Source organism: Miscanthus floridulus, chromosome 12 (assembly GCF_019320115.1).
Source record: "Miscanthus floridulus cultivar M001 chromosome 12, ASM1932011v1, whole genome shotgun sequence".
Taxonomy (NCBI): Eukaryota; Viridiplantae; Streptophyta; class Magnoliopsida; order Poales; family Poaceae; genus Miscanthus; species Miscanthus floridulus.
In genome coordinates this window covers 51,026,043-51,040,321 of record NC_089591.1, presented here as the reverse complement: position 1 = coordinate 51,040,321, position 14,279 = coordinate 51,026,043, and the positions used below count along the sequence as shown (strand labels likewise).

Here is a 14,279-nt window from a genome sequence, read left to right as displayed (position 1 = left end):
CTACCAACAGAGGCGTACATAAATCTCCTCATTCGTGGGATTGTAATGTGTCTTCTTTCTCTCTCCCTTGAATAGATATGCCCTAAATAAGAAAGGAACCATAGTTGGTTAGCTATACGAGAAGGCCTAAATTTTTACTATTTGATCTTTTTTTTAACAAAATTTACGTTTGGCCCTCTGAGAGACTTAAACTCATCTTTGGACCTTGGAGGTCGACGTCATGAGTCCTGGCACCGAGGTAACACGTCTCAGCGCCACAGATTTTGACGCCTAGGTGCTTGGCCGTACACAGCAGAGAATCCTAGGTAGGTGTTGACGTGGCCGGTACCTCGGCGCCACCTAGGATTTCCTGCTGTGCACGGTCAGACACCTCGGCGCTAAGATCTGTGGCGTCGAAACGTGTTACCTCGACGCCAGGACTCATGGCGCCTGACTCCTAGGTTCCAAAGATGAGTTTAAGTCTTTCAGGGGGCTCAAATGTAAATTTTCTTCGAAAAAGGATCAAATAGTAAAAAATTAGGACGAGAAGGGACACAAGATGCAAGTGCTAGCGTAAATATCAAGTTTGCTTTGAACTTATCAGCCATGAAATAGTTTTTTTTCTCACAGCAAATCAGTTTCAGCCGACTTAACAGCCGTAGAAACCATCAGTCCGAACAAAGCCAATTTGTCAAAGGCATATCCACATTTGGTGATTCAACACAAAAACACAAGGTGCAAAGGCATAAACGTGTCGAACTTTTATAGGATTTATTTCATTCCAATTTTAGGATTCTAATTTAGTGATTGAATGTGTACTTTTGTGTATTGACATGTTTACTTTTACGGTGGTTAAAAAATCATGGTACATTGGATCACCCTACTCTAAAATATTAACTATGCTACGTTCAACTAGTGCTGGCGGTAGCTGCACCAATAAAAACTAAAGACCTATAGGGTGTGTTTGATTATTTCAATATTATCTTAGTCTAAAAAAGATGCAATTACTAACATTTATGATACTAAACAAGTATTATTATATTAATGATTGAGTATATTTTCATATTACATGAATCATAAATATTATCTTTTTGTAAATTAAGAATGTTTGGCTTAATCAAACTCTAGAATGTATTTGTTGGGAGTAGTGTCTCTAGACATCCCTGTCCAAACTTACTAGAGCCACCGTCTAGCATTTACTCGTTTCGTTTCAAATTATAAATCGTTCTAACTTTTTTTAAGAGTCAAAGTATCTCGACCAATTTATACAATAAAATAATAACATATATGATATCAAATAAGTATCACTAGATTTTTTATTAATTATATTTTTATAGTATACCTATTTGATGTCATAAATTTTTATAATTCTCTTTATAATTTTATTCAAATCTAAAATGCTTTGATTCCAAAAAAAAAGTTAAAATGGCATAATTTAGAACATGAGTGAGTACTTATTACACGCCTAGGCAACTGCTGTATCTACCATTCGTACAACGATAGACATGCTCTGACTGGCTGCCCAAGTCGAGCGTCCCTAGTATCAGAGCTGTGGCCAATTATGGGGGCGTTTAGTTTTCACTAAAATACAAACTTTAGCACTATAAAAAAGAAGATTTTCCATCGCATCAAATTTGTAGTACATGCATGAAGTACTAAATATTAATGAAATAAAAAACTAATTACACAATTTAGTCGTACTTTGCGAGACGAACATTTTAAACCTAATTAGTCAACGATGGGACAATAATTCACAAATACAAACGAAACACTAGCGCTGTGCTACAGTGTTGGTACAGTGATTTTGGTTGTCCAAAATCGGGCCACTAACAATGGCCATGTGTCCCATTCCCCTTGCCTTCTCTCTTTTATTCTCGTCTTCACTTTATTCCTGTTCTCCTTCTACAGTTCTACTATATCTGATATGGTCAAATTTGCACAGTGCGCTTGCATCTCCTTTGACTACTCTCTCCCACGTCCGCCATTGTCTGCTGATCGGTCGCATGGTGTTGGCCTCTTCGACTCCTCATGCTCGCTGCTATGAGAGTGTGAGCACCATTATACTTACACTTGTGGGATGTTTGAATTGAACTTTGGGACAAACAACTTTCAGGACAGATTTGATCCCCGACAATCAAAATCTAATATCTGAGAATGCTTTGCCTACCGAGGAGGTGTGCCTAGTGTCAAGCCAAATAGATTAGGGGGTGTTTGGTTCCGTCTCTTAAACTTTAGTCGTTGTTCCATCGAATATTTAGACACATGCATGGAGTATTAAATATAGACTATTTATGAAACTAAATGCATAGATTGGAATGGTTTTGCGAGACGAATTTTTTAAGCCTAATTAATTCATGGTTTGACAATGTGATGCTACATTAACAAATGCTAATGACAGATTAATTAGACTTAATAAATTCGTCCCACGAATTACTGATGGATTCCGTAATTTATTTTTTATTAGTATCCAAATACCCCATGAAACAACCCCATATAACATCTCCTAAACTTTGTCCTTGAATCATATAACCCCTTAGCGATGTTAATGTTTATCGGGCACGGTGGTTGACTGGCCTGCAGAGGAGGGAGGTAGATGATGTTGTGCAACTTTGCTCGTGGGAGTAAGGCTATCTCCAACAACAATATCCAAAATATAAGACCCATTCGTTCTTTAGGTAGCGCTACAGGCAAAAAGTTCAATACATATTCGGCATCTTCTGCAACAATAAGATTCAAAAGAGAATCATTTCTACAAATGAGTTTCTCAGACAACCCAAAATATGTCTCCCGTATAGGTACTCTGTTGGAGGCTGATTTTACGTCTCTTACTACCTATTTTGGGTTTGGGTGTCCATATAGATTTCTCGTTATAGACGGACTAAGAGAGGTAATATTCATGAATCATCATAATTCAATATTCATTGATTCTCTCAGTAAATCTTGTAGCACGGACGTCTTATCATAGGTTTAACAAATTAAGAAGAGGTTTTTATATGTGTGTCCATTAAAAAAGTTTGTAATTACACACATGCTATTAAAAAAGTTGACCGCACACATATGCCACCGTTCTGAACTTCTTTGCTCTTCAAGCCATTTCATCCGTATTCTGTTCATTTTTCACCGTTTTGGAGTCCTGACAAGTTGGTTAGGTTAGTCAAAAAGTCCATAATACTCCTCTCATCCCTATCCTGTCTCTCTCTCAAACTCGACCTCATCTCTTTCTCCATGCGCTCACCTGCGCCTGCACCCGTGGCTGGCCGAGGCGGAGTCGCGAGCTCGCCCAGCGCCCCCTGTGCCTGCAGCGGCTCACCGGGGCGGATGCCGGATCGCCTGCAGCCCGCAGCACTGGGCGGGCCTCCCTTGCGCAGCGGCTAGCCGGGCGGAGCTCCGCAGCTGCCCGCGCGCCCGCTGGGAGCTTGCCCGCGCGGCACAGCTCACTCGCGTCACCACCACGTGCGCTGCGGCAGATCCACGGCGAGGACCGGATGACGGCAGCTCCACGCGCGCCGCCCTGCTTCGCCACCGCGTGGAGACGAGGCCGCCTCCCTGCACACCGGGGCCCTCGCCGTCGCCGTCGGGGCTCATGTCGGTGTGCGCGGGGGAGCTCCGCCCTCGGCTGCTGTAGCTCCCCTTTGCTCACCCTGCCCATCCCCGCCATCTCCTTCTTATTGGCCGCGGCGGCGCGGGAGGCGCGCCTGCACTTCGCCCCGGCGCGGAGCGCGCGGCGGGCACGCTCACAGCCACGAGCACGACGAGCTCCACCACCGCGAAGGGGAAGCAGCATCACACCGTCTGTGCCACGATGACGAGCAGGAGCACGGGGAGCGCGGAAACGGAGGCGCAAAGAGAAAGAGAGAGTTTGGTGGCTGACAAAAGGACCCCACCGTAGGGTAAAATGGTCATTTCACCTGTCGGTTTGACACCGTTAAGTAGAAAAACGGACGGAATGACTTAAAGAGCAAAGAAGATCAGAACGGTGGCATATGTGTGCGGTCAACTTTTTTAATAGACTATATATAACTACAATTTTTTTTAATGGCACACGTATAAAAGCCTCAATTAAGAAACATCCAACACGACTGCACGAAAAGCACGAATCTCGAGGCACAACTCATCCCCTTCCTCCGTCTCCCACCTCTCGACGCCTTATCCTCCTGCCCTCCGTCGAGCCTGGCAGGGCTCAGTTAAACCCGCCTTCTCCCTCCACTCCCGCCACACCTTCCCCACGCAAATGCTCCTCTCGTTCTCCCCGCACCCTTCCCCTCTCCTCCTCTCCTTACCCTCGACTTCCGCCTGCAAACCCCACGCCCGCCTCCGTCCCGTCCAGGCCTCCGCCTCAGCGTCCCCCTCGCCGGAGCTGCTCGGCAAGTCCGCGCTCCGCCGCATCTCCGAGAAGCTCCGTAGCCTCGGCTACCTCGAGACCGGATCCGAGACCCCCACTCCGGTCCCGAACAAGAGCGGGGACGCACCCTCCCCCGGCGAGATATTCGTGCCCACCCCGGCCCAGCTCACGCGCCACCGCGTCGGCTCCACCCTCGACCCGAGCTGGGCCACGGGCGACGGTGAGGCCGGCTCCGCTGCGCGGCAGCGGCGGAGGGGCCGCGGGCGGGATGCGTCGGGGTCAGCTTCGGCGCCGCCGTCCGCGGCGGAGCTGGCGCTGCCGCGGGACGAGCTGCGGCGGCTGCAGGGGATCGGGATCAGGGTGAGGAAGCGGCTTAAGGTGGGGAAGGCGGGCATCACCGAGGGGATCGTAAATGGGATTCACGAGCGGTGGCGGAACGCGGAAGTCGTGAAGCTCAGGTGCGAGGACGTCTGGGCCATGAACATGAGGCGCACGCACGAGATTCTCGAGGTGAGTGCTCCACTGTTCCCTGTCATGTTTCTTCTTCTGGCTGTACATGTCCCACGAAAACATTGGTTCTCTTGTTGTTGGCCGTGCACTAGTTTATAACTAAACCTGCGGGAATTTTGCAACTTATTTGAGTGTGAAATGATGAAATCATAAAAATAATAGTTACCTGGCACCTGATATTGGCTTCTCATGTGACCAAGAACATATGTACATCTAGCTTCTTTGGACCATGAAATAGACCTGAATTACACGTGGTGACGGAACCTTGCTGTTGAATGTGCCACCAGCGAGCCTCTAATCGACGGAGTTCTATCATATATACTCTCTAACTTCCATGTCATCTAACTCCCGCGAAAGGACCATGCTGCCCCGGCCTTTAATCTCCTGATGTATCCCATCATCATAATGCACAGACATCGGCTTTGCTCACACCGCCGCCACGCACGCTGCCACACCCGCAGAGAGGAGGACACATAGGTGGGTCCAGTGTGTGTGCCGCCGACCCTGGCTAACACACCCGCAGAGAGGAGGATGCACAGGTGGTCCAGTGCATGTGCTGCCAGGGAGCCAATACCCTGGCCCAGCTCACTGCAAAATTACCTGAAATCAGGAGCACCAATTGCTCGAAGGAGGTAACCATGCCATACCTTTATGGAGCTGTTGTCGGCAATCAGGCGTGAAGATTTGGTGGCTTGAATGCGAATTTGTTTTGGTCGTCGGTGTCACGTCGGAGTGGAGATCAACGTCGGGCAGCGCCTGAGGATCAAGCAGCGGCCTCACGGCCCTGCGCCATGGTGGCGGCCTCATGTCCTTGCGTGGTGGTCATTTGTATTCGATGAGGATGGAGACTCATCGTTTTCTTTTATTAATTGACTGTTGGCTGGCATTGTTGATCCGATCCATGAGAATGATGGAGACTCCTGGTTTTCTACATTTACTGGAGAAGTGGAGCCGTGACTGGCAAGTGGAGCAGCGGGAGGTCGGGACAAATATGCAACTGAACCTGTATAGAATAATTAATGTGGGGGAGAAGCAAAGAGGCATGCCGTGGTTTCGTATTCGTAGGTTCAGCTGTAGCGTGTGAAACTGATCTTCAGATTGGGGGAGGCGAAGTAGGATGCGGTTAAAGGCTCTGCTGATGTGGCTTCACGAAATCGCAGAGAAATCTTCTGTTGGGGATCTCCTATTTAGGTATAAATTATAATAGAGAATAGACAATAGATTGCACATACAAGCCTCCGTCAGTCAAGTGGAGAACATGCATGTAGTGCAGTGGTAGGGATGCAAGAAGTGCAACCCACCAAAAAAAGGCCACTCCTTGGGCTATTTTCAGCGAAATACATGGTCCACTAATGATTGCAGCGTGATACACAGCCGCAAGCGCGTACTCGCTGTTAGTGGCACGTCCTGATTAGCTGGGGTTCGTGGCCTTTTCTCGACCCTGTAGAAGAGAATATTCTACCTTTCTGTCAATGCCTTGGGGGAGGTCTTACCCCCAGGGTTGAAGTTTTTTTTCCTTGAGTCAAGTGGCACATCGGCATTGGTACATATTGATCTAAAATGAGCTAATGTCTTCGACATTTTATCCATCAGTTAGTGAAAAAAGAGAAAATATTTCACATATGAATTTTTTGAGGAAGGAAAGGCTGCATATTTTATCCTCTGTATACATTGGTTTTAAAATGCGAGGTACAGGTAGATATTTGATCTGTAGTATAAAACTAAATGGGTACCCGTTGTTCACCCAATGGTTTCTATGTAAGCAGTGAGAAAAACTAACAAAAAATAAATAGATGAAGCGGCAGAGAGATGAGTATGCTTGCCAGGAAGGTCTAGCCAGGGAAGAGAGCACTAACTCTTCCACTATTTATTACATCATCATACTATGCAATGTGTCGTGCGTTGCTTCAGTAGCTGAAAAAATTTCAATGCAATGAGGACTTAGATGAGAATGCAAAAACATGTTTTGGTCATGTGGAATACTGACACAGCGTGTGAAAATGAACATGAGGCGCACTCACGAGATTTTTGAAGTGAGTGCTCCCTGTTATGTTTCTTCTTCTGGCTGTACATGTCCAACCACAACATTGGTTCTCTTATTGTTGGCCGCGCACTTTTTTTTCTCGAACACGCAGGAGAACTGCGTATCATTATATTAAGAAGAAAAAATGGGATAAGAACCCATACAAGACACACCCACTCACACCACTGTGCTCAAAACAAACTGGGGCGCCCTTGACACACAAAGTAGGCGACCTCAACCCGAAATTAACTCCCATTCAGCCCCAGGGCAAGGAGGTTATTGATACATCGTGCCCCTGCCAAGCTCCAATAAAGAAGTTCCTCACTAGCGAGCAACAGAGCTCTAGCTAGGTTAGGAGATTCAGCATCAAACACACACTGATTACGATTATTCCACAAAGTCCATGCTTCCAGAATGGTGATGGAGTTGAGGCCCTTTCTTAAGTGAACAGCCACTGCATTTGAACTTCTGTCCCACCAATCATCAAAGGAAGCCGTGCACTGGTTTATGCAATTATGCACTGGCCATGATGCATTGACATTAGCTACCATGTCCTTGTCTTTTCCTTGGTAACACGCTCAGGAAATTAGAGTGTTGCTGGGTATAATGGTGCTTGCCTGCTTGGTTATGTCGAATCCCACTATAAAATTCGCTTCACAATTTTATAGGATAATAGGTTTTTAGTACATGATTACAAACTATTGTTATGAATCTGTCACTGGGGAAAAATGTCCAGAATATTCTTAATGAAATGACATGCAGTTCTCCTGCGTAAACATTCGAGAAAAAAATGAGCAGAATCTTTGGTTAAAAATGCTGTGTTGATGACTTTGAAGTGATATGATCAAAGTGTAGTGTGTTAGCCTGCATAAAATTATTGCTTCGTTATCGTAGATTTTATTTCGAGTTCCATTTGACTAATAAGATGTTGGAGAGAAACAGTATATAATTGGAACTAACTATTTCGACTTGCATTTAACAGTTCAACATGCTCTATTTCTTTTTTCGTGGCAGAGGAAAACTGGAGGCTTGGTCATTTGGAGATCTGGGAGTATCATCATATTGTACAGAGGAACCAACTATAAGTATCCTTACTTCCATTACAGCGAAAGGGTGGATAGTTTTCTTGACAAAGAATCATCAGAGCTGAGCAGTTCTGGGGACGAGGATGAGGAGGATGATACTAGTTCACAACATGATAGCAGTCATGAGGAGAGTAGTGACAATCCTGTTGTAGCATGCACAGAACAGATTAATGCTGGACAGGGGAAGAGTCAGACTATAGGATGTTTGACTCAGAGCTTAAGTAGAGAGAAAGATACAACTCACCCGATATCATCTACCAAACGGCTTGTTTTTTATACAAATGAGGGAAATTTAGATATTAGAACTGGAGCTCCAAACGAACAGCATGCGAGATTTCAGGAAAACACTCATGCTGATCGTCCTAGTAAATTTGGTCCTAGAGATCGCTCATCCTTAGTGGCTGGTGTTGGATCTCCAAATAAGTTTCGATTACAGTTGCCTGGGGAGGTCAAACTTGCAGAGGAAGCGGATAAATTACTGGACGGGTTGGGCCCAAGGTTTTCTGGTTGGTGGGGGTATGATCCCCTTCCGGTGGATGCTGATTTGTTGCCAGCTATTGTGCCAGGATACCGTAGGCCTTTTCGCCTACTTCCTTCAGGTGTGCCGCCTAAGCTAACAGACAGGGAAATGACTATCCTTAGGAGACTAGCTCGTCCCTTGCCCTTCCACTACGCCCTCGGTACTGTTTGATACTTTGCTCTTTTAGATTGTCTCTTACTTTATTGATAAGGATTGCTCTTATTAATTTTGTGGTGTCTACATTCCAGGAAGAAGCAGCAACCTTCAAGGATTGGCTGCATCCATGGTCAAGCTATGGGAAAGATGTGAGGTAGCAAAGATTGCAGTCAAGAGAGATGCACACAACACTGACAGTGAGCTCATAACTGAAGAACTAAAGGTAGGTAGGTGCTAATCCATCCATTGCCCAATGCCCAGTGTCACAAAATACATTTTTTGTGTGCCCCTGCAATGTTCTGGTAAAAGAGGCATAGAGTTTAACTTGTGTGACACGTGTCACATGTCATCATGTAAAGTGCAGTGTATTCTTCTTCCTTGGTTTTTTTTGGTGCATTTGTTGATCACCTCCGTATATGATCAGAAATCAGGGAAATATATGTAGTATCTCGTGCAATCCAAATCTACCCAGAACTTTCATCTCACTGTTCTTTTTAATGTACCTGGACTATCAATTCCCAAAACCAGAATGGTAAGTCCAGCAGTTATGTTTAAATGTTGCAGGACTTGACAGGTGGAACCCTATTATCAAAGGATAAGGAGTCGATTGTATTCTACAGAGGGAAAGATTTCCTCCCCCCAGCTGTTTCACTGGCAATAGAAAAACGCAGAAAGCTGGGCAGTTCTACAATCTACAAGCCGAAGCCTGACATTGAAGAAAACATGCCTACTCAAGATGACTCTGTACTGAAGGTATCAAGTGATGTCTCGGTCCACATTCATGAAGAGGGAACTTCTGTCACAGAGAATAGAGCAAAATCTCTTAATACTGTTGCGAAGAGTGTTGAGGCCAGACTATCTCAGGTATGCTTTCAGCTGTCATATTTGCTCTTGTATACACAATTTGCTGTCTGACTAAATAAATATATATATCCAAACTATTTGTCAGGCCATAGCAGAGAAAGAGAAAGCTGAAAAGCTTCTTGAAGAACTAGAAAAGGCATCTCCGCTTTCAAAGGCTGAAGTTAGAGAGACAATATCAGAAGATGAGAGGTACATGTTGAGGAAAGTTGGATTGAAGATGAAACAATTTCTGCTGCTAGGTGGGTATTCTCAACCTTGCTCTGCATGCTTTTGTTCCAAACATAACCATTTTGTTTTAGAAAATGGAAACTTGTTCCTGCCTCCGTGTACCTAACAATTAATTGTCTGTTTCTTAGCCTTTTTTTTAGACCAAAGGCTTAGACCCTGCTTATATTGAAAGCATCCAACGGTACATGCTGGGGACAACCAGCTTACAAGTTTCGGCACAGCGCACATGACAAACAAAAACAAAAGCGATAACAACCAGCTAAAGAAACAGAAAGTGCTACTAGACAAGAAATGGAAAACGTTCGCTTGGTGCTTCCCAGGACGTCATTACTTCTAATTGTAGACCACCTCACAAAACGCCTCCAAAGAGAACAAAAGAACTTCAACGAGTCTTTTATATCAGAATCGGCCTTCGTCTTCTCCCTCCACTTGCAGATCCATCTTCAAAAGTACAGGTTCACCATGCTTTCAGTCCCTCCTGTAGCTTCGCGATTGTATCCTCCATCTTCAACACCTCTTTTGGCTTCAACATATTCTTCCACTGTGATAGAAAACCCACAACTTTATAAGCTATAACTTTTGGGGATTTGATCAAGTTACTATTGAAGACCCAGTCATTTCTGGTCTTCCAAAGACTCCAAACCACAGCAGCTAAGATGAAAAAAAACATTGAAATCATTAATGTAACCACCTCCACCCCCTAACATGTCTTCAAAATGTTGAAGAGAAACTGGCCTAACAAACCACCTCAGACTAATCCTTACCCACACCCAAATTATTTGGGCAATATTGCAGTTAAAAAACAAATGGTTCCTAGTTTCTAGTTTTCCACAGTATTTGCACTTCTCTGATCCTTTGCCTTTTCTTATCTGCATTTGTTCACCAGTCAGAACTCTGTCGTGCCATAACATCCATAGGAAAATTTTGATCTTAAGCGGCAATTTCATGTTTCTTAGCTTAACTAGATTGTCAGATTGAATTGCCATGTAAGATCTTTTTTCTGGAACTGTTTTAGGTTAAGTGATGCTGAATAATATTTCAATCATTTCTGATTATTTTCCCAGTTTTGACATGGACAGGGTGATCCCTATATCGTTTTGTGTTGCTTGAAGAGAATAAATTTGAATAATTCTTTCATTCCCTTTGAATTGTCTGGGAAACTTCTTCTTTCATGCCATTCTATATCGCAATGTGTCTGTTACCACTTTACCTGCAGTAATAACTCACTCCTCTCCTGCCCAAACTCTAAACATGGCAAGAGCTGTTGAAAGGATAATAGCATGATCCCTGCCAAGGCACCTAACAAGCTGCGGCACACTAGTTTAGGAACATGTCTAACATCTTGGTTACACTTAGACAAATGTTAATTCTGGGCATCTATTACAGAGATCATCTTTAGGGAAAGTTTAAATTGCGTAGCTAGGGCAATTGAAAGAACCTTGTAGTTTCTCCACAAAGTGTCTTTTCCCACTCACCTGTGCTTTACATTCATCTCCATTTTTTCTCCTTTAACGCCCTTGGTAATTGATTGGTTTGCAGGGAGGAGGGGAGTTTTTGATGGAACTATTGAAAATATGCATCTTCATTGGAAGTATCGAGAACTTGTCAAGATTATATGTAAAGAACACTGCCTTGAAGATGTGGAATATGCTGCTCGAATTCTAGAGGCAGAGAGTGGTGGTATTTTGGTGGCAGTGGAAAAAGTGAGCAAAGGGCATGCTATAATAGTATATAGAGGAAAGAACTACCAGAGGCCATCAAAACTCAGGCCAAAAACTTTGTTGGGTAAAAGGGATGCTTTGAAGCGTTCCGTGGAAAACCAACGTTGTAAGGTGTGGCTTATATCCTTGGATTGTTATGATCCTTTTGTGGAGATACTCTTTGAGATTCTGAGTAATTTCTCTTGTCATTTTAGTCCCTTAAGGTTCATGTGCTTAAGCTGTCAAAGAACATTGACTACTTGAAGGATCAGATGAATTCCAGCTACTATCACAAGGTCATGCATGATCCTAGTGTCAACTCTGGAACACTACAGCAGCAAGACGAAGTAAACATATTCTAACTTGAATGTAGTTCCATCACCACTTAGTTTATTCCATGAATACCTGATTATTTGTTTATCTCAATATAAATGGTCAAGGAAGTGCCTGAAGTTTCTTCCATGAGTTCAGAGCCTGAGGTTGAGGAGTGCGCTTCAGCTGAGATGGATAGAGCCTTAAATTTAACAAAATCTGGAGTCCCTGTGGAAGATATGCAGGTTACTAGTCCTCCCTTATGGGATCTTTATGTTGTAGGTTGGTCCTTTCTCAATTCAATCACTATATTGTGAACTAATGCTGCTACTGCACACTGTATTTGATAGAGCAAAGTCTGTTTCAACAAGCTAGAAGATGATTCTTCTGTGACAACTGGGAGTTCAAGTGCAGCTTCATTCAATAATCTGATCAGACATGTGAGTTTGTCTGCTTTCCCACCATATGCCTTTGTTCCCTGCTGCTGCTGATGAACTGTTGTTGCAGCAAAACCAACATAGCTCTACTGTGACATTCAGTCCTGATAGTTACTGTGAAGATGATTCAAAAGATGTGGATGGGCTAAAATTGGACGTGGAATCTGCTTCTGTATTGCCTTTGAGAGCTACACCGCTTTCAAATCAAGAAAGACTTGTGCTAAGGAAGCAAGCCCTTAAAATGAAGAAACGACCGGTACTTTCCATAGGTATCTTAGTTGATCCTATCCCAGTTATTGTTTGCACCCACTTTAAATTGCTTTGCTAAGCATCTGATTAATGTCATAGGGAGGAATAATGTCATCACTGGAGTTGCAAAAACAATAAAAACACACTTCAAGAAGCATCCTCTTGCTATTGTGAACATTAAGAACAGAGCGGATGGAACTCCAATTCAGCAGCTGATATCAGAACTAGAGGTCTGTAACTTGTAACAGAATAATTTGATCCTTTATGAACCGGATTCATCTGAGCTTCTTTTACCTCCAATGGAAACAGGAGGCGACAGGATCAGTTCTAGTGTCACGAGAAACAAACAAAGTGATTTTGTACAGAGGTTGGGGTGCAGAAGTGGCCCAGGAAAGCTCAAAGGAGAGTAGTACAGATGAAGGCGAAAAGGAGGTCATATCAATTCAGCTCCTTGAAGCTATCAGGTTAGAGTGTGGATTGCTCCCTGGCGAGTCAGGGTAGCTGATCCGGATAACCTCCCCACATACTATCCCGTGTTTCAAAAGGATCGTACAATCATTGCCCGCGGATAAATGGACCAGACTCATAATAGAGGGCATGTATATGCAGTGAAGAACTGAAGCTGCATAAACGCAAGGTGTGGAACCCTGCTCACTGCCTCACTGGCATAGTTGTAACTTGTAAGAAGCAGAAATGAGCTTGCTTTAGCTTTGTCGGTGTCCCCTCGGTAGATCTTTACTCCCGAACGCACTGAGTTGAATTTTGCCGTAAGAAACTCGTCAGCGCAGTAGGTGACATCCGGCAAAAGGTAGTGCCGTCTGCTGGAATCTGGCAAAAGACCTGCCAGAGGCAGCAGGGTGATGTAGCAGGAGTATGCTGGAATCCGGCTGGGCTGCTGCCTGCTGCCCCTTGCTTGCATCATGCACCCATCCAGTTGCCCTGCCCTTTGGCCTTTGCTGAATGCTGACGGAACAGTGGGTGCTACAGAAAGGCCCTGTTCGTTTGCCTGTTAAGCCATGGCTAAAAGTACTGTTGGCTGATTTGTTGTGAGAGAAAAATACTGTTCGTTGGTTGAAAAAGTACGGCTTATAAGCCAAGCGAACAGGGCGTTGTTACTGCCAGATTTCCTTCAGGTTAAGCTCTCTATTTGCACTCTGCAGTTGTAAACCCGGCTAACGAATGTGTTGGCACTAACTTTCAGAAAACAATGTGTTGGGCACTTTGGCTTCTTTTTGTAGAGTTATTATTACAGGAGGTTGTTTATCCTAGCAAACTGCCATTGCTTGGGGCTGCGCGGCTTGCACTTTGTTGCAGCTGGCCAGCTGCCCTGAACTGGGCTCTCAGTATAGTATCATCTGTCGTACGCCAGCTGCAATAATAACTCTGTATACTGAGAGCCCAGTTCTGGTGAATATATTCACTAGGCAGCCTTGTGAATATACTAGTGCATTGTACGTACTAGATGAGGCTGTTCTGGTGCAGTACGTGTATAAAGCCGTATCTTGCTGCTGCCCTGTGAATGAAAAGAAGAAAGACGTGGAGCGCAGCTTTCCCATTTTTTATATAAACCTGAATGCTGCTTTGCCTCTGCAAGAGGACAAAGGGACGCCTTTTGGCTTTCAGCCTGGTGCGGGCGCAAGTTGTTGTACATGGATCGAAATCGCTTTGCCTGCCTGGGACATGCAGACCGAGACCGGTCGGGCGCACGAAAAGAAAGGCAAAGCTTCTAAAAAGACTGCACCTGGGCGTACTGGTACTGCTGCATGCTTTGCGTTGTTTGGCGCATCTCTGGTTCAGGGAATCAGCAGTCCACACACATGCTGCTCCTAGGCCTAGCTGATCTGATCGATGTGGCTGACTGACGTGAGGCCTCA

The 14,279-nt window shown here is 44.6% G+C and overlaps 1 protein-coding gene across 1 annotated transcript; it reads left to right on the top strand.

Moving 5' to 3' along the window:
• The first annotated feature begins 4,160 nt into the window (after nt 1-4,160).
• LOC136495446 (CRM-domain containing factor CFM2, chloroplastic-like) lies at nt 4,161-13,635 on the top strand. Its single transcript, XM_066491381.1, has 12 exons — nt 4,161-4,831; nt 7,869-8,619; nt 8,708-8,838; nt 9,180-9,479; nt 9,565-9,718; nt 11,247-11,539; nt 11,623-11,754; nt 11,848-11,964; nt 12,070-12,159; nt 12,227-12,425; nt 12,505-12,635; nt 12,715-13,635. Exons 1-12 carry the CDS (start codon nt 4,211-4,213, stop codon nt 12,904-12,906), a joined length of 3,111 nt encoding a protein of 1,036 aa, XP_066347478.1. The 5' UTR covers nt 4,161-4,210; the 3' UTR covers nt 12,907-13,635.
• Nucleotides 13,636-14,279: the final 644 nt, after the last annotated feature.

Excerpts from the sequence above, each read along its gene's own strand:
- LOC136495446 (XM_066491381.1), top strand. The coding sequence starts at position 4,211 with ATGCTCCTCTCGTTCTCCCCGCACCCTTCCCCTCTCCTCCTCTCCTTA. Across the intron at positions 4,832-7,868 it reads GCACGCACGAGATTCTCGAG|AGGAAAACTGGAGGCTTGGT; the intron begins GTGAGTGCTCCA and ends TTTTCGTGGCAG. Across the intron at positions 9,480-9,564 it reads TTGAGGCCAGACTATCTCAG|GCCATAGCAGAGAAAGAGAA; the intron begins GTATGCTTTCAG and ends ACTATTTGTCAG.